General features: G+C 45.1%; 1 protein-coding gene across 2 annotated transcripts in view; it reads left to right on the forward strand.

The window, feature by feature from the left end:
• Positions 1 to 1,431: 1,431 nt before the first annotated feature.
• The window catches only part of ATP6V0D1 (ATPase H+ transporting V0 subunit d1), a 218,893-nt gene continuing 200,092 nt past the window's right edge, over positions 1,432 to 20,232 (forward strand). Inside the window, exon 1 of one of the 2 annotated variants that reach the window (XM_078669739.1) lies at positions 1,432 to 1,883. In XM_078669739.1, the coding sequence (XP_078525865.1) occupies positions 1,754 to 1,883 (130 nt within the window). In that variant the 5' untranslated portion in view covers positions 1,432 to 1,753. The remainder of the gene's footprint in view (positions 1,884 to 20,232) is intronic. The other variant, XR_013603626.1, reaches the window with a different exon arrangement.

Here is a 20,232-nt window from a genome sequence, read left to right on the forward strand (position 1 = left end):
CGAAAGAGCACGGGGATTATTGGGAAAGTGAAAACAGCATGAGTACGCACCATCTTTCCCTTCAATCCGAAAGTGGAGCCAGTCTAAAAAAGAACCCACCCAGTGCGCAAAGCGATCAAAAAACGCAACATGCACCATCTGAACACGGTAAGTAGGGAACAATAGTCTAACAAGGTTCATCATTCAAATTCTCCGCTGACAATAGTGCTAGGTTATTTACTTTCAGTGTCAACTGCCATAGATATGGCATCGTAGCGTATTGTCTAGTTGCGGGACCGCTCCTGTGGATTTCTGAAGGACACCAATTAATTTGTTAGATATTGTGAATCTAAAAAGTGTTGTCTCATAGCTGGACCGCTGCAAATAGGCCTTGTGTTCCATCTGTGCAGTCCAAAATACCATGGGGAGGAGTAAACAAAACCTGTGATTTAGCAAATGCAAAAACACTGTTTACTGCCAATAACAATTGAAAAACAACTCAGATCTTCAAAATACACATGAGGGCTAACCTGCATTTGAGTATTCAGTTCTCACAATAAACACTGCTTGACAAATTCATGATTTTTTAGTCCCTTTCTGAATATGGGATTACAAATAACGATTTCGCCAGCTCCCTTTAGCCTTTACTCAAACCCTGTGATCCTTGTGTTGCCTTTAAGCTTGAGGATTTGAGGTTAACTTGAAGGCACTTTAGCCAAAGAAAAAAATGTCTTCCAACACCATGCACTGTGAATATCTGCAGTAGTGACGAAACTAGATTGGAATACAAATTATTATTTGAACGAATTCAACACCAAAAATACTAACCACCAACAATAACAAGCCTGGCTTTAAAAGTGGTGCACGCGCGAGCAAAAGTAAAAGCAGCGCGTTTGCACATGTTAGCAATTAACAAGAGACTCGGCGGGAGGGGATTCATGCGTGCACTGTAAGGCTTAATGAGCCATTACAGCAAGCCAGATGGCAGCTGTGTACGTCGCACGCGCTTGTGCACGCAATAGCACTCTAATGGCGTGCAAAAACCTGTGGGTAGCACTTTTAAAACCAGCTACTAAATTTCTCGCCAGACAGCACCTGCGCTAGCTCTAGCATGACATAAAAAAATAAGCAGGGTGGAGAGTGAGAGGGGCTTTCAATGCATACTCCAATAAAGCATGCCTCGCAGAGCGAGCAGCGCATGCTTGACCTAAAAAACACATTGATATAGCCAATAGCTCTAGCTTGGGCGAGACCTGTTGGCTTTGCCAGTGCTTGTTTACTTTAGTTAATAATCAGGGACGTTATCACAGCTCTAGAGCACATTTAAAAGCGCCGGTAGAGGTCGGACAGGAGGCAACCTTAAGCTGCAGTCCTCGAATATTCAGCCTCAAGTAAGATGGTCGCAAGTAGAGCGTTTGCTTCGGCTTTCCTTAAGTCTATGCCGTATACTACAGTTGGAATTTGTGAATATGGCCGCCATGTTGGCCAGGTACCGTTGCCGGTCAGCTACTTAAAGGGCGAGTTATGTTTAAGCCAACACAGCTTCTATACGCAACTCGCACCCTGAGCCAACAACTCACAACCTCACATTATTAGAAGGTGTCTAAATGGCACGCCGCTGTTAGACGAATTCAGCAGACGAAAAAGATCACTTGAAGTCGTGACGCAGCCGGTCATGTGGCACGTGACGTGTCGTCAGCTGATGTACGGAAGAGCAACGGAGGCCTGGTTCTGCAGCCGGTGTAAGGCAGTCTTCTTGTAAATAACCGCCGTTATGTCGTCCTTTTCCGAGCTCTATTTCAACGTGGATAGCGGGTACCTCGAGGGGCTAGTTCGTGGCTTCAAGAGTGGAATATTGCTTCACAGGGATTACCTAAACCTTGTGCAGTGCGAGAGCCTGGAAGGTGAGTCTCCATCCCTCTGACCCCCGCGCCTGTACTGTCAGACCTGTTCTTTCATTCTCAGTGATTGCGTTTGGCTATCGAACATTACGCAAATAGAATTATTATGTCCATTATACAGGAGGTATTTACAGCTTAGTTGTTTAAAAACAGAAGTGCATGGAATTCTATGCGGTAAAGAAATGGTGCAGGCATTGGGGAAAGTGAACCTGTCTGGAAACATTTTACAAGACATTACTTGCAGAGTCGAGGGAACGATAAACATAAGCATAATTTGAGAGGACCATTATCACGAGAGGAGAGGGTGGCATTGCAGTCGAGGGTGGCCACTGTGATGTGCACTGACGTTATTCATTATTTAAAGATTACTCAAAGTTTTTTTTTCCTCAAGCCTATTGTGACATGGTATACGTTTTAATAACCAAGTGTTCAAGAGCTGCTGGTTAACAGGCAAGTAGGAAACTGGTAGTAGGAGCAAAAGATGGACAACGCATAGTGGTGAATCGTTATGAAATGCAAAGGAGATCTAAGTATTTTGGACACTCTGGGACCTATGTATGAGAATGTCATTCAGTGCAGCACAGCAAGTCACCTTGCTGTTATGCACTGCCTGACAGGGAAAGGGCAGGAATGATCCTTATTTAAGGCAGTATGACACATTCCTGCTTTTTCTCCTGCGTAGGCACCCTTTTGGCAGTCTAGCGCCTATGCCTGCACCACAGTGCAAGGGTGCCTGCTTTGCATGAAGGATTGTTTTTGTGCAGGAAGGGACAACTGCCTGCTCTAAAACAATCCCAAGAGGCATTTTCCTCTTTCTTTGATGCTGCATTCTGCAGTACACCTAGAATGTGGAGGTAACCAGGACAAATAAAGATATTTCTCCCCGCTACGCCTCCCCTGAGGAGGCATATTTTTTGGGCGCATTCACAGGCCAACCAGTTCTGGTAAATCTGTAAATGTGTAACAAAACATGGGAGTTGCACGGGAATGCCTGGAACGCCTTCCCAGGGCAGAGTAAGGCACTGCTGTAATTTGCTCTGCATTGCCTTATTCCAGATTTATGGAGCCACTCAGGCCCCCACAAAGAGGCCTTGTGTGACTTCATAAATCACAGTTCAGGTTTGTGTCGTTCTGGCACCATGCAAAATGTGTGCTTATAATATCCATTTCTTCTGAATTGCAACCTACACATTTTACCTCATCTTGACACTGACCAGAACCTTACATGGATATGGTGCATCCCTGATTGTAAGCATGTGCACCAGACACTGATATCTCACTTCTGGTATTGAGCAGAAATCGCTATGTTCGTAACACCAGGTAACTATAGATTGATATTCCTTTTGTTCACAACTTATAAAATCTTTTCTAAAACATAAATCAAATATTTGGAAAATTCAGCTCGAAGTATGTGGTGGCTGGTGAACTTTAAAAGTTGTGGGGTGTAATCTTTCATTCAAATTCCTGTGATGGAGCCTGACTTCTCAGTAGGTGTAAAGCAGAGGATGTGGCTTACTGGTTAGAGCAATCGACCTCAGAGCTAGAGAACCAAGTTCGAGTCTCGACAGGGATGTTCAACATCCATTGGTCCTGGTCAAATCGCTTAATCTCCATGTGCCTAACAAAAAATGAATGCTTCCGTCTGTAACGCAACTGGTGCTCATGTAAAGCGCTCTGATACCTTCTGGGGTGGTTTACTCAGCTCCACTCTGACTCACTCAAACTCATTCCCTTAGTCTCACTCATTCTCAGTCTAATTCAGTCTCATTCATTCTCACTCACTGTCACTCAATCTCACACTGACTCGCCTATCACTCAATAGCTGTCTAATTCCCTTAGTCTTGCTTGTTTCCACTTAGTCCCTCTCATAATAGCTCACTCCGTCGCTCTTACTCATTCACTGACTTACGCAGCCTTACACATTCTTGGACTCACTCAGACTGAAATTCACTCAGTCTCACTCATAGACAATATTTTTGTATGGTTATTTAAAACTTTAACAAACAAGCATACAAACTACGAGTGTTCAGCCCTCAAGACTTAAAACAGCCCAATATTAGGACATGCAGAACAATATTCAGCATAGACATATTAAAACAGTCCATTGTAAGACTGGCAGACCAACATAAAATACCAAGTGCAAAGCAGCATTTATAATCGGTCCAATGTAAATTAGGTGACACTCTATAGCTCAATCAAAAGAACAATGACCAAGTGCAATAGCGGAATAAACCAGAAGTATATCATTTGCCTTGCAAGACCAGAACAAACCCAATTTAAAACACGCAGTACACTCGAATAGGCTAAGTGCTAACTAAAGTATACCGGCTCCCAGACCGACTCATTGTAAAAGCAGACAATATAATATAAAATACCAAGTGCAAAGGAGCAATTTTGAATGATGACACAATGTGAAAGCAAAAAAAAACAATATAACCATATATGGTGCCACGTAGATCAGGGCAGGCTTTTTGATTCGCTCAAAAGAGCAGTGTGCAATGCGCGATAATGCAGTAACCAGAACCAGCCCTTTGTATGCACACCGGCCCATTTTAAAGCGCACAGTACAATTCAGACACCCATATTTAAACATGATTTTTGCACAGTCATATAGTTCGGGGCGTTTTCAAGCACGTGCCAGCCCATTATAAAAAATAGGCAATTTCTGATTACATGAAGTATTAAAAGTTTTGTTTATAACATGCTGAAGGAAAAAGTGCAATGTCAGGTGAGAAGTGTAGTGAAGTTGCAGCACTTAACATCTCGCAATTTAGCCTTTGCCATCTGGAGGAACTTAAAAGGCTTTGACATTTAATTTGGTGTTGTTAGGATTCAGAAAGCTATAGAGATTTTTTTGTTTGCTGCAATAGGGAAGGACAGATACATAAACTGTGAATTAAGGTTTCTTTTTCTTGGCCGCAGAGTCAACATCTTGCGTCGTAGGGTTCTGGATGGTGCCATGCCGTGAGCTGAGCTCGCATATTCTACTCTCCCAGTCTTAGTGCCACTAACGTGGCCTTTATTCACAGAGGGAATGTGGGAGTAATATAGTTTACTTGTTTGCTGGAGGTGTAGGAGTTAAGGATTGACTATGCAAGGGAGCGCTTGCCAAATGTAGCCGTATCTTCTATTTTGACTGCTTTTTTGCTTTGGCTGCCGTGATTTTTTTTTTTCAACTTGGTGAGCAAGATGCTTGTCTCAGGTCCTGGTGAGTGCAAATTATATTAACTTATCGTCTAGATATTGCCTGAAGGATGAAATTGAAATGTGCGCCTATAATATCCATTTTTCTGAATTGCAAAATGCACATTTTACCTCATCTTGACTCTGACCAGTACCATGCATTGATCTGGCACATCCCTGATTGTAAGCTTGTGCACCAGACACTGATATCCTAGTTCTGGTATGGAGCAGAAATCGCTACATTCGTAACAGCTCCTTTCAGCTTCTGGTACTGGGGCGTGAAACTGAAATCTTGAACATGTGTAGTCGCAGATTTTAGGAGCTTAAGTCTCAAAGATTGGGGTGACAGGCTGATTGAGGTGTAGCCATGGGCACTGCAAGGCGTAAGCCTGTAGCGCCCATGGCTACCTTTCACTTTGACGCCCAGCATGTCACATATAGGAGAGGCACATAGGGGTGCCAGGGCCCCAACTCCAGGGATGGAGTTTCTCCAGCCCTGGTGATCTCTCTGAAGGCTGGTGTCAGGTCTCTGGCTGCCTCCCCAAACTCCAATATCCCGGGAGCGAAGTAATAGTCTCTCCTCTCCCCAGAGATCCCCACACCCTCCAATATAATAATCAAAGGGTAGAGGTGGATCCGAAAGGAGTGAAGAAATGTAGTTGGACCGTCTAGAAACTTGTTGTTTCTTCTGCATGAATAAGGGACACGGCTAGGAACTGAAGGAACCTGTAGCATTAGACAAAAAAAATACAAACACTAGTTATATAGAGATAAATCACCTAGACTAGAAACATGGTCACAATTCGGGGGTGTACTACCACATAGTTCCACAATTCTATAAATTGGAGAGGTTGGGCGAGAGGTTCCATATACCTCTCATAGTACTCATAGTACATTCAGTCAAGGTGGGTTATATCTGCGGAGTTATCTTTGCCCCAGAGGTACTACGCTTCTGGCGTAGCCTGCGGGGTTTGGCGTTCGCTCTCGGTCACTTGATCCCCTTGCACCACCTCCCTTTCCCCGTTTGTTTCCTGCCTTAGTTGATAAGAGGTGAGCGGCCCCCAGATATCCTTCGGTTGTGACGTAGTGGGCAGCAGTTCTGCATAGGAGTGTATATGATCCTGCCAAGTGGACACAGTGTGTGTCCAGGACTTGAATTTGGGAGCACCACCCCTTCCCCATCTACACGCCACTAGGCGCTTGGCCAGCAGCAAGCCCATTGCCAAAAACCTTTTATGGACCGTTTTAATTTCCTGTGACAATCACAGTAGGCCGGGCCATAAGTGGGCATGGTGCCATCTTGATATCCAACATATCCGATAACCCTTCAAAAATCAATATCCAATAGTCTGCCACTTGAGGGCAGGTCCATGCCAAGTGTATAAAATCTGCTCCCTCTCCCCCACATCGCTCGCAGCGAGCATTATCTCTAAGATGGAACCTATGTAGTTTGGCTGGGGTGTGATACAGACGGTGCAGACATTTAAAGTGTATGAGGCGTAGCCTGCTATTGCTCGTAATTGCTTCTGTCTGTACACAGCTAAGTTCCCACTGGTCATCTGTTAAGGGTTTTGGTAGGTCTTCATCCCAGGCCTGCCTAGCCCGCAAGGTGGGAGCAAGTGACGCACCATGTGTGTGTTTATACAAGAGGGACATGACATGGCGTGGGGGCTCTTTTTGCAGTAATGCGTGTAGGGGCGCAAGGGTATCCTGTTCTTTGGGAAATGTGGGGGTGGCAGCTCTGACACTTTGCCTGAGTCGGGTATATAAGAATGTGTCCATTATCGTGGGTGTAAGCGCTCCAAAAAATTGCTCTATGGAGCGGAATTGGCCTCCGGTGTACAGGTCCCCCCAGGTATGGTATTGTAGTCCTACTAGCATTCAGCGGCATATCTCTTCACACGTCACCTGTAATCTGGGATCATGCAACAAAGACATCCTTGGGGAGTACATAAAAGGGTACCCTTGAGCTCGAGCGAGCTGTCTCCAGGCCATCACTGTGCAGTCGACAGTGGACAGGTCACGCTTGCGTTCCTTCACTGTTGTATAAAGGAGCATGCAGGAGGTATCGGGCCATATAACCATCCTCAACTGCCAGATGGGCCATAAACGGTGGCGGGTGGACCCAGTAAGATACGAAGTGGGCCTGTGCGCAGTAGTAATAATATTCAAAATTGGGGACCTCGTATCCACCCTGGTCGTATGGTAGCATCAGTGTAGCTAGGTTAAGTCGCGCCAGTTTCCCTCCCCATATGAGTCTTGTGAGTTGGGTCCTAAGTGTATGAAAGAAAAAACTCCCTGGGTGGTATGGAATATTGATGAATAAGTATAAGCATTTGGGTAGTATCACTATCTTGATAAGAGAGATTCTGCCCGCCATAGAAAGTGGTAGGTGGAGCCATTTAGTGATGTTGTCAGTTATCTTATCAATGGCCGTCCCATAATTAATACTCATTAATGTATCCTTGTTTCTAGTTATCCGTATACCCACGTATTTTAGCTCCTCAGTTTCCCAGACTAGGGGGTAGTCTAGTTGGTGCGGTTGGGTGCTATCCGTAAGGGGGAATATAGCAGACTTAGACCAGTTAATTTGTATACCAGATATTTCACCAAATTTTGTGATTTCTCGCAGTACAGGGATTAGATTGTGCTGAGGTTTTTTCACATACAGTGTCATATCATCTGCGTATAGAGAAATTAGCAGTTGCCTGGCTGGATAGATCAGTGGTCTGTGATTATGGTGCTGCAGAAGCTTTGCTGCTAGTGGTTCTATGGCCAATGCGAATAGGATTGGGGATAATAGGCAGCCCTGTCTGGTGCCCCTGAAAATATTAAATGGAGGAGATCTGGCCCCATTCAGTAGTACTGTAGCTGTTGGCTGACAATACAGTAATCGCACCCAGTCGAGAAAAGTAAAAGGCACTCCCATATATTCCAATGTTCCTAACAGTGAGTCGAACGCCTTGGTGGCGTCAAGAAATACTGCCACTGCCTCACAGGTAGGATCAATATCTTGGAGCACGGCAGCCACGGTTCTAAGATTGTGCGATGTAGCACGATTGGGAATGAATCCCGCTTGATCGGGCAGTATCAGTCGTTCCATCAGTAGGTTAAGGCAGGTTTCCAGGACCTTTGCCAATATTTTAGTATCACAGTTTAACAGGAGACAGAGGACGGTATGAATCACACAATAATGGGGATTTACCTGGTTTAAGCAGTGAGGATAAAAGGGCCTCTCGCATAGTTCGGGGTAAACAACCTTCCTCTAATGCCGCATAATACACGCCTTTCAGGATAGGGGCCAGTAACGGAGCGTAGCCTTATAAAATTCAATTGGGAGACCATCTGAGCCCGGGGCTTGACCCAATTTCATTTGCATGATGGCCTCCGTGATTTCGTCTAGTTCCAGATCTAGGTTTAGGAATTTCCGTTGGGTGTCACCTAACCAGACGAGTGCAGTATCTTTAAAATAGGCAGGCAAATCGAGCGGGGGACCTCTTTGAGAAGCATAAATCATACTATAATGCTCCCTGAAAGTGTTGAGTTGATCTTGGAGGTTCCTGTGCGTGATGCAGTGTGTGCCCTGTATTTCCGTTACATAGTTGGAAAATTTGGGGGGTCCAGTCACACTCGCCAGCGCCTTCCCCGGCCGATCCCCTCACCATAGATACGTGCCATGTGCGATTTCCCCCGAAATCTACACTCCCTGTCCGCGAGCAGCTCATATTCCGTTAATTTATCTCGCATTTGGCCTTGATGATATTGTCATCTGGATCGCTAGCACGGTCTTTTTCTAGATCATGGAGTTCTCTCTCCAGTTTGAGGAGGTCATTGTATAGTGTTTTAAGGACTCCTCCGCCCTTGGAGATGCACCATCCCCGTGCCGTAACTTTGAACGCCTCCCAAACCGTTGTGATACTAGAGACAGACTCCATATTTCGTTCAAAGAAATCCTGTATATTGTGTTCTAACTCAGCCATAAACGCTGAATCGCAGAGATGAGACGGATTGAGGCACCAATCTAGATATGGGGAGCCGTTTAGGGGGGTCTGTAGCTCCACAAGCACAGAGCAATGGTCCGAATACGTGCGGGCCAAATGGGCGCACAATCTAGCCAATGTGCCATACCCACGGACATGAACATGTAATCAATCCCAGCCCAGGTGGAGTGGACCGATGAATATGTACCTCCAGGCGTCCAGCAAGTAGTTGTTGTCCACTATATCTCTTAATGTCCGCTGTGTAGTCGTTTAGTGGGCTGGGGAGGTTCGAGATCTGTCCATCTGGGGTTGCAGTGCTGTGTGGTAGTCTCCTCCCCAAATAACGTAAGTGATGCCTAACTCTTGGATTTTGCTCCATAATAGGAGAAGAGCATGAGGGTCATCCGTGTTAGGGCCATAATAATTGACGAACACCATGTCATACGAATGGAGTCTCCCCAGGTCAGACAGAACCTTCCACCCACATCAGATTCAGACCCGCTGGGTGCAAACGCCACCCCCCGTTTGATTAGTATGGCCACTCCCCTAGAGTAACTAGAGTAGGATGCGAAACATTGGTGCGAGGCCCATCTCGAAGCGAACTGAGGGTCCGAACCGGGGGCCAGATGTGTTTCTTGTAAAAGAGCAATCGTGACATTGTGCCTATCTAAGTATCCAAGTATCTTCCTACTCTTCCTAGGGTTATTGAGGCCACGTGCATTCCATGATGCCACCTTAATAGTACCTACACTACGTGCAGAATCTATCGTTCCCATTGCAAAAAGACCAATACTTAAGCATACACTGTTTACCATCACTGCCTGAACTCGTTGCAGCACATCCTTCATAAAACATCCCCCCACCAACCACACCGCTGCCCCCAACTTGCCAGGTATAACATCCTCTCCCTCCCAGAAGAAGCCCATTAGTCAAAGAGTAACTGCCCCTGTTAATGAAAATTCGGGGGTTCGCCCTCGTGGGGAATGCACTAGAGGCACACGACCCGCCCACTCTCCCCCTTACTTGCATCCACCAGCTATTCCGCCACTCAGGCGTGTAGCCACGGCGGGACGGAGGTAGGTGGTCGAGCAGGGCATAGGGCGCATATTACACAAAAGTAGTCATGTTAATACATCACCAAGTCGGCACAGTTCTTCGTAGTTAGATCAGCAGCAGGTGTCATTAGAAGTTATCATATATACCGCACTTCAGTCCGGTTTGATAGAGGAGATTGAGACCTAGAGCGTGCGTGTGCCGCTGCTTCCCTGGAGGCCGCACGTCTGTTTCGTTTGAGGTAGTCCTCGGCCTGCTGCGGATTCTGAAAGTAGTGCTGCTTTCCATGATGTGTGATTTTCAGTTTCGCTGGATACATCATAGCATATGGGATGTCCTGCGCTTGAAACTTTTTCTTGACCACAGTAAACTTACATCTGGCATCTTGTACCGCTGGTTTGAAATCGGCGAAAAAAGCCAGCGTAGTATTTTCATAGTGTACTTGTTTCTTTTCTCGAGCTAAGCGCAAGACTGTGTCTCTGTCGCGATAGTTTAAAAAACTGACTATCACGGGTCGCGGTGGTGTCCCAGGTGGCGGGCGTGCTGCTAGGCATCTATGCGCACGCTCCACCATGAGATGCGCAGAGAAGGATTCCCTACCAAATAAGTCGACAATCAATTTCTCAGTGAAGTCCTCCATGCGGCCTGTGTTGGTTGTTTCTGCCAGGCCGAGAATTCGTACATTGTTCCTTCTGGAGTGGGCCTCCAGGTCCTCGTTCTTATCCACAATGACCTTCAGCAACTTTTCCATCTGCGACATCTGGCTCCTACTTGTCGACGCCCCATCCTCGAGGTCTGATGTCCTGCTCTCCGTTTCTTTAAGACAGTGTTCATGTTGACCCAGCTTAGTGACTACCGTGTCCATCCTCATGTTCATCGCATCCATTTTGGTGTCTATGGATGTGAGGCTTTGCTTCATTCCAAGCAGGAGCGCCTTCCAGACTTCTTCTGGCACATCTGCAGCATCAGATTCAGCGTGCTCCGTAGATTGCGATCTAGGCGTTTGGGGCGTTTCAAAGGGGATCTTAGTTTGCTTGGCATTGTTGCGCCCCATGTTGGAGGGAGAGGAGTCGGGTTAGCGGTCAGGGCAAAATCCCACGATGTAACGTAAACAGCGAGGCAGCGTGCAGGGTCTCAAGTCAGCCTCGGGGAGAGCCCACTCCACCGGGTGGAGACTATGACTCCTGTTTAGACACGACTTTCGTGATACCCTTCAATAAAGTCAATGGATTGACCCTTCCCACGCCCTGTATTGGCGTGTACACAAGGTATGTATGATGGGCGCTAAGATAAGGCCAGCGATTATGCCTCCACAGCGGCAAACAGGTGTCCAAACACAGCAGGGCGGTCCGGGATTGTGTTGTGCAGCCAATAAGTGAGCAGTCCCTTAGTAATGCGCCACAAGGTATGCCGCTGAATTCACTCCCGCTCCAAGCACTGCCATTCAATGGTGGAACCCCAGCAATCCGAATAGGTGTTTATGGCACGGAGGCAGTGCACTGGGAATGTGGGGTGGCGGGTTATGTTAATAGCGGGCCCTGAAAGCTCCAATGTGTAGCAGGTGGTCAAGAACTGTGGTATCGCAGTTGCATTTGTTTTACTTGTCCCTTCAGAGGTGCAGGTATCACCCGTGTATCTCCCTGAGCCCCGGCGTATGAAAGAAAATGGCAGCGTTCACACGCAGTCAGTCAGTCCAGCTGCAGCCCATGCAGTGTCCCAGGCAGATCACGTCTGCTTCATCTAGACGGGGGCGCGCTGCGATTACCTTGCTCAGATGCAGCGAGGGTCAGTCTCCCATCCAGCTCCTTCATTCGTGCCTGGCCGTTTGCCGCCTCCCGCTAGTCACGTTTCGTACCTGTGGCGTGGTTAGCTGCCTGTAGCTTCCGTGTGGGGCACAGGTTCCGCCACCGCAGTTCCCGCCGTCACTTGTCCCGCGGCGGGCGCCTTCAACACATGATGCGACACAGTAGTGGTGGCAAGGACGTATTGTGTCCGGCCGCCGATTAAGCTCCCGTCAGTGGGGCACATCAGGTTGCTGCTTTTTCCAGCTCTGGCGCTTGAGCCTTCACTCCGAGCAGGATTCGCCGCAACCCACACGCAGCCCCCGCCACCACTTATCTTACTGTGCTTGTTTCCAGCACCCAGAACGGCACAGCAGTAGCGGTAGAGGTGCAGGTCGTCTGTCCGCCATCACGTGTGCGTCGTCATGGCCCACCTAGCCACGGCTTTTCCCAACTTCTGCAACCGGGCCACCGCTCCAAGCACGACACAGGGCAGACCGCGCTCAGCTTCCTCCGCCTCCGCTTCGGTCGTACTTCAGGTTACACGGTCAAAACAGGTATCGCCGGCATCAGCAGGTCATTACGGTGTTCATGGTGAGGGCAAATAGAACAAAATATGCCTCAGGATATGGAAGAAGGAGGTTTCCCTGCGCGACAGGGCTAGAGCCTCAAATTCCAACATCACTGTGTAAACCTTTTGCAACAATATTTTAAAAAGTGCACATCCTGTTCAAGAGTCAGCGATTCCCTCAGTGTGGTTAAGTACGGGTTCACTTTTATTTTATTTTTCCATTGTTTGTCTCAAAAACAATGCTGGTCTTGCGATTTTATGGGTGGTGGGGCAGGGAATCGCAGCAGAAGAACACATACAGCTTGATTCATCAAGCTGATTTGCGCTCGCAAAGGGCCAGATTCTGAGAATCTGGCCCTTTGCGAGTGCGATTTTTGCATTTGGTATTCATCATCCCAAATGCAAAAATCGCTATTTAAGAATTCGCATATTAGCGAGGAATTGGATTTAAGGAATCTCTAATAGAGATTCCTTAAATGCAATTCATCAACCAAATAGAAATAGCGAAATCGCTATATTTGGTCTCAATTTACCACCAGGTCTGACTTGGTGGTAAATTGCGTAAATAGTGTAAAAAGCACTTTAGTGCATTTTTTTCTTTTGCATGTTACACACACACATGTCCTTTGGACATGTGTGTGCGCAACACCTGTTCAAATGTGCATTTTAGGGGTGCTACAGGGTGTCCTTTGGACACCCCTGGCACCCTTAAAATCGCTATCTGATTTGCGAGTAGCAAATTGCTACTCGCAAATAAGGGATACTCCCCATTCATTCCTATGGGCCTTTTGGCCCATAGGAATGAATGGGGAGTTATTCCTTTTTTTGCGAGTAGCAAATTGCTACTCGCAAATAGAGAACATGTAGGAATCGCTATTTATTTAGCAATTCCTACATGAATACCGTTTTGCGTGTCCTCAATAGCGAGTCGCTACGATTCGCTATTAGGGCCACGCAAAACGGCCCCTTGATGAATCAGGCTGATAGTCCCTTTGAGAACACCTTCCTTCCTCAGTTATTTAAATATTCTGCTTTCCATTTCTCCTTATTCTTGATGGAAGCAGAGGAAATTGCCTTATTCTTTTAATCATATATTTCACAAGTTTGGCTCGTTGTTTTCTTATCCCATTTCCATCGAGTTTTCTCCCAAAGCTTGAACAATATTTCTTGAAAAAATAAATAATCATCTTATTTGTTGTTGTAATCTGGCAACATAGTTGTACATTGGTATCAAAATAAAAGCTTCTACCAGGCTATCAAATGTAACGTTTCCATGGCCTTCTCTGTTTGTTGTCTCTTGAGCTTTCAGTCTCACTGCTGCTTGTTGTGCTCTTGATTAGGTCCTTCATTAAGTAATGTAATGTAGCTCTAGTCCCCTGACTTTTTAATTGACTTTTCAGGCCACATAAAGTTTGAGGTTAATGAATTCTCACTTGTGTTTCAAATAAATTATTTTATCGTTTAAGTGTAAGCAGGCGGGCTTCATTCACACCCTTTTACTTCTTGAGGTTTGCATTGGGTCAGCTCCTGTTATCTCTTCCAAGGTTTCTTCAGCTACTTGCACTGTATGTTCACATCTGGCTCTATTCAATTGCTTTTTGTGAGCTCTAGGTATCTGCTGTGTCTGCTAATGAGTAAACATAGTGGTACCTTGTATTTTAATGCACATAGAGACAAGATGTTTTCTCTGCTGGTACCTTTTTTTTGTTCGTTTTTGCCTTGCGTTTCCTCTGTGATTTCCTTTGTTGGACTCTTTTTGCTGACCCTGCCTTGCTATATTTCTTCATTTGCAGACATGATGTGTGGTGGCTTGATGGATCCTAACATCTAACCACATTTCTTTCTAGATGAATGTACCCCAATCATTTTACGGTATCCTCTGACTACACTCTTGTTGTCCTGATGATGACCAGCAGGCCATTGCACATGGTTGAAGCAAAGTCTTACCCCCCAGCTTCAGGGCTTTAAATGGGCCGGGTCCTGCCAGTGCTCAGCACTGGCAGTTCTAAAAGGCAGGTGCTGAGACAGGTCTCTGTTGCCCTCACCATCAGGATAAAAAACAAATCTTAACTCTGTAGCCGAACCACCCTTCTCCTCCTTCGAGGTAGCTTCAATGAGACTTGTTATAGTTCTTGCAGTCTCATCATTTGAGAACTGAAGCATTTTCAGTATTCTATAAAACTAAACACAGTTGTTCTCTATTTATCTTATGCAACTAACAACCATTGAGTGAGCCAATAGTCCTGGCTTGTTGTAGGTGTAATGTTAACTGTTGTATTGTATATCTAGATGCAATGAGAGAAGCAGCAAATTACCATTTGGGCGGCACACTATGATAAGCACAGATTTTCAATTTACATGTTTTAATCTGGGCCCTAATTACAGAGACCATGCCCCTTTTTAAAGACCCCCCCCCCCTCAGTTTTTTCATTTCAGTTAAAGCCCTCCCCAGCTTACTGGATCTGTGAAACTTAAAACTCATGTTCATTGGACATTGTTTTGCAATTGTTCCTATATATTTCAAATCAATAATCAGCCTTGTACTTTCGTTTCTTTATTTCAATACACTATCTAGCACATTGTACTGTCAGCGCTGGATGATTGATTTTTCTGTGAACCCAAAATATTTATTAAAAAGTTGGTCTCATTTTCTTACCAAATACTTAGGAAAGTGATAAAAACATCTTTCTATTTTCTCTTCACACATGCCTTGTAATTCCTTTTTTTCTATACGTTTTGTTTGGATTTGCTGTTAACCACCTATTGTGCGTGCTATTGCTTTCTGGAAGTCTCGTTCCTCACCTGCTGATCCTGCTGGCGTTTCTAAGGGCCTCGTGTATACTACTCGTCGCCCATTTCCCCTTTCAGGAGAGCTGGTGTGTGTGTGTTTCAGACACTACCAGGGCTGGATATGTCTTTCAATGCACAGGGCATTTCTCCGGAGTGCTGGAGCCCTTGGGAAGGGCCGCTCCTAATGCTTCTGTCACTTGCCCCAGCTCCCTGAGGTTAATTAGATCAGGCACAGGGAGGCTTCAAGGGAGACCAGCATTGGCACATCCAATATGTCTCGCCTTTGAGACCTTATAAGTGTTTAGTAATCCAGCATAATATCCTTGGTGCAACATCATCAACTGTTGCATGGCTAAACACTTATAAGGTCCCAAAGGCGAGACCTATTGGCTATGCCAATGCTTGTTAATGAAAGTACTTGATATTGGAGTAGTGTTAACAAACTTTCAGATGGCTCCAAAAATATTTTTTTTGTTTGATCTGTTTTATTGCAGTCGCTATGCACTTCATGAATATTCTTTCCTTCAGTGGCGACTGTTATTGAAACTTCAATTGTTTGCTTTTATACTTAGTTTGTAGGCAATGTTTGAATGAAATGCTAATTGAATGTTATTGCGTACAATTTTCAGTTTGAGGTTGTTATATAAGATAAGCACTGCACTGAATCCACTTCATTATGCACTTTGCACATATGATGGTCTTGAACTACTGAATGTTTTACTGTTTTGAATTTTACATTTTTTTAATGCTCTGGTTCCGTTTATCGAATGTTCCCAAAAACGTTATAATATAAAGAGAAGAAGAAGGGGGCCTATATTAGATAGGTACAGAGAAGTAATAGTACACTTAGGACCTTAGCAAGCATTCTAACCCAAGTATTCTTAAAAGGATCCAAGTGCACAAACTAGCTCTCATTAAGGAGCTTGATAGAGCCTGAACAGAGAGGTCTGTGTTCTGCTGATTTTGGTGATGTGCACCTATTTGAAGGTCGAGACTAGTCAATAAGTAAGAATAGGGGAGCGGGAAGGGGAGTATCGGAGAACAAATGGCTCCCAGTCGGTCTTGCGTGTTCTGGATATTGTGAGTAGTGAGGGGGAAGTGTAGCTTATGCGTCAAATAGTTGAAATGGACGTTGGGTGGGAGGATGGAAGCACAAATATTCTAAACGAGACATATGTTCGATAAGCAGTGTCCAAAGGCGCATAAATGTCTTGTCTGTAAGGGACAGCTTATGTGGGATCTGCTCCATAGTATTAGTGTGCCAGAATTGTGTACACCACAAAACTGTCAATGGGGCCGAGGGGGTAGCCAGGTCTCAGCTATAAGCTGCTTGGCCTCACCTGTCATGTGGTGCACCAGATACCAGTCTCCATGAGTCATGGCAGTCAGGGATGTGGGATGGATGCCCAATATGACCACGTGGTAGTTGTCTGGTATGTTTGCCCTTAATGTAACTCAAGATCTCCTTCCAAAATACTTTTAAGGAGGGCACACCCACCATATATGATGGAAGTCGCCAACTTGCACATCACACCGATAGCATGCAGCCGAGGCTGCAGAGTACATTGTGTGGAGACGGGCCGGGGTATAGTGCCATTGAAACATGACCTTATAGACTGCCTCTTCTTGGGATATGCTTCTATGCTTTCACAGGATTTCTTGCCAGAGCAGCTCCCATTGCTTCAGAGTGATGTCAGAGGCCTTATCCGGAGACCATTTCAATTGATAGGATGGCAGGGAAGGAGGCGTGACTGCTTCAGGACATCAAATGTCTTGGAGATGAAACCTTAAGTATATTCAAGTTTTTGAAACAGTTGCTCAAAGAGAATAATTGGACGGGTGGCGGCTTCTGCACTAGAGGGCCCGATGTCAGAGCTGACAGTATTGGTGACAGGCAGACTCATGGAGATGAAATTCTTTCCTACACTTGTCGAAGGACTTAATTGCCTGGCCCTGCAAGAGATCCCGTAGCAGTCTACATTCACCCTAAACCCAATCTGGGAAGTATTCCCGGGGAAGAGCAGGGGAAAAATCAAGGTTACGTACGTTAAGAGTATTTGGGGACGGGAATGTAGTCAATCCCCTTCTGGTAGCAAGTCTGTCCCATAGCTCCATCACTGTGCGTGTTGGGGTTGCAATATAAGCGCTACGTGGGGAGGAGTGACTAGGTAACGAAGCAGAGTTCGACAGGTGACTGCCCTATCCATGTGCACCAAGTGTTTCTAGCTCTCGCTAACTACCCGCTCAGAAATGTAGTGTAGATAAGCTGCCCAGTAAAAGTCCTGGAGGTTGGGACATGCCAGTCCCCCTCGTTTCTTTGAAGCGTAAGCAAAGCAGCGAAGATGAGGGCGCTTCCCTTTCCATATGAAGGAGTTGAAATCTGGCTGGAGCCGTTTAATGTCCTCAGAGATGATAGGTGTGGGCAAGGATTGGAATAGGTGTAAAAGGACATTTGCCTTTTTTTAATTGCGTATTCTAAGAAGTATCTTGAATCTTGTCTTGGAAATATCTTGAAAATAGTATTCTTATTATTATTTTTAGTCTAGCAGTAGAAGCCTCCAATGGGTTTGGTTGTTTGTGTTTCAGAACACTTCTTTCACTAGTAAGCATTTTTTCCCAGCATTGACCAAGATGCCAGACAGAATGTTACAATTACTTATACAACCACACCTTTTAATATTCATAAACCTTACTGAGCTGGATATATCATATCTTCAGTTTCACTGAATTATTACATTAACTCCTAATTCCCTAAAAATAAGCATCACTACCACAAGTAACAGTTGATTTCTTATGGTTTGTTAGAAGTATACATAATGCACGTTCAGTCAAATATTATTCCTATTGTATTCAGCTAATGACCGTCGGGCACCATTTAGGGGGCCACGGGGCAAGCAGCTACTACTAGACCTCAGTATTGGGGGCTGGATTTTGTGCCTTTGATTTCCCGGGGTCCATCCTATAGTGTCTCTGCAAAGTTAGCCAAGTAATTCCCATTCAGCACTTTGCAAGCAGTCACAATCTCCTCAAGGAGACTAGTGGGAGGGGGGTGCAACAAGTTTAGCACTCAACAAACACTCAGGAGCATAATTACTAATTGTCCGGCTGAGTGCTTGTTTTTTATTAAATAAAAAAAAGTATTCTAATACGCTTTAAAATGCAATACTGCACATTACAATATATGTGTACTTGGAGTCTGTAGTGATGGTCGTAGGCACAGGTGCTTTGCTGCCTCCTCGCAGGCAAAATGTGTCCTCAGAATCAGTTTTCCCACAAGTGCAAGTCCTCGTGGTAGACCTTGGCTAAGCCTCAGCATGTGTAATTCCATGTCCTCCATCTCGGGGAGGGGAAAATAGGTTGGATGCAGGTGCACCACCCCTCTTCTCCCATACCAGGAGCAGATGGGGTACCTGAAATGAAGTAAGATGCAGCAAGTAGATTAACCATCAGGATAATTTATTCAGTACGAAGTATAACACTCCAGCCACAGCAGTGCAGCCACCACCATCACCAGTCCAGGCTCTGAATAACTGCCTCACTTCAAGTATCAACATTCCATCACGCAGGACAACCAGGATGCAGTCCCAGCATTCTAGTTAGGCTAACACTGATTTACAATACTCATCGGTGTTAGCTATAGGATACTACACACCTCCATCCTTTCCCAACAAAAATCAGAGAATACCAAGGAAGAAAAGAAGAGGAGATGAACAGAGGAGAAATTAAATGGGAGAGATCTAAGACAACAAACAATAAACCAGAGTTAATCATACTTCTTCAGGTAAGAAGGTCTCCTAGAAACCCTAACCGATTTCCTTACTTCAGTATAGTCACGGCTCAAATCATCTTCACGAGTAACATTTTCATTACTCTTAACATTAACATCTCTCTTAATAGCTTTAACAACTCAACTCAGATTCCAGATGCGGTAATATTCCGTTTTCACAGCATTTTCAAAAAGTTTGATGACTTTCATTGGAGATGAAAATTTGGAACCTGAGGTAAAGGCACCACCACGAGGGTTATTAATTCTGATCAGATCACCAACCTGAATAAACATTTTTTTGGCAGCTTTACGTGAGTCAAACGAGTCTTTCCTCCTAGAAGCTAACATGTGTTCTTTCGCCTTCTTCACCTTTTTTTTTTTATTAACAGATAGATCATTCTTAGGTAAGTCATTGAACCAGGAAGGACACACAAGAGTATTGGCCTTTCTTCTCTTGAATAATTCAAACGGGGAGAAACCTGTGCTGGAATGGGGGGTAACCTATAATTCTTCACTTTACCAAGTAATTCACTTTTCCAACTGAGATTTTTTGAAATGGCACGCTAGATGGTCTCCTTCAACACAACACCTTGCTGAATCTTTCAACCATGCCATTGGTCTCAGGATGATATAAGGCTGATTTCTTATGTCTAATGCCTCTTTTCTTAAAAAAGTCTTCCATCTCACGAGAGACCAATTGCTCCCCATTGTCTGTCAACAGAGAATTTGGAAAACCCTCTTTCTCAAAAACTTGTTCCAGGAACAAAATAACAGCACAAGACTCAATTGAGTTGGTAATGGCAACTTCTGGCCATCTTGGAGACATGCCCAGAAGTGCCAAAACATACTTGTCAGTACTTGCATAACGAATGGGACCTAAAATATCAAAGAAATTCTTGCCAGGGTTCCTTTGGAATGTCTCTTATGATCATTGGTTGCACTCTACATTTGAAAGTCTTGTCAGTATTGCAACATTCTGCACATTCACGTACCACATGCTCTATCTGAATATCCATCACTGGCCACCAATACATAAGTCTCAACCTGTCTTTTGTCTTTGAGATCCCTGGATGACTCTCATGGGCAAGATAAATCAAACCTTCCCTCAGGGATAAGGTGGGAATACGTCTAGTGCCCCTAAACACAAGGCCACCCTGAAAGGACAATTCATCCTCAACTCTCCAAAAGGTTTGTAATACATCATTATTCTTGTCTGAGTTGGACCAAC

Source organism: Lissotriton helveticus, chromosome 12 (genome assembly GCF_964261635.1).
Source record: "Lissotriton helveticus chromosome 12, aLisHel1.1, whole genome shotgun sequence".
In the NCBI taxonomy this organism is placed as follows: Eukaryota; Metazoa; Chordata; class Amphibia; order Caudata; family Salamandridae; genus Lissotriton; species Lissotriton helveticus.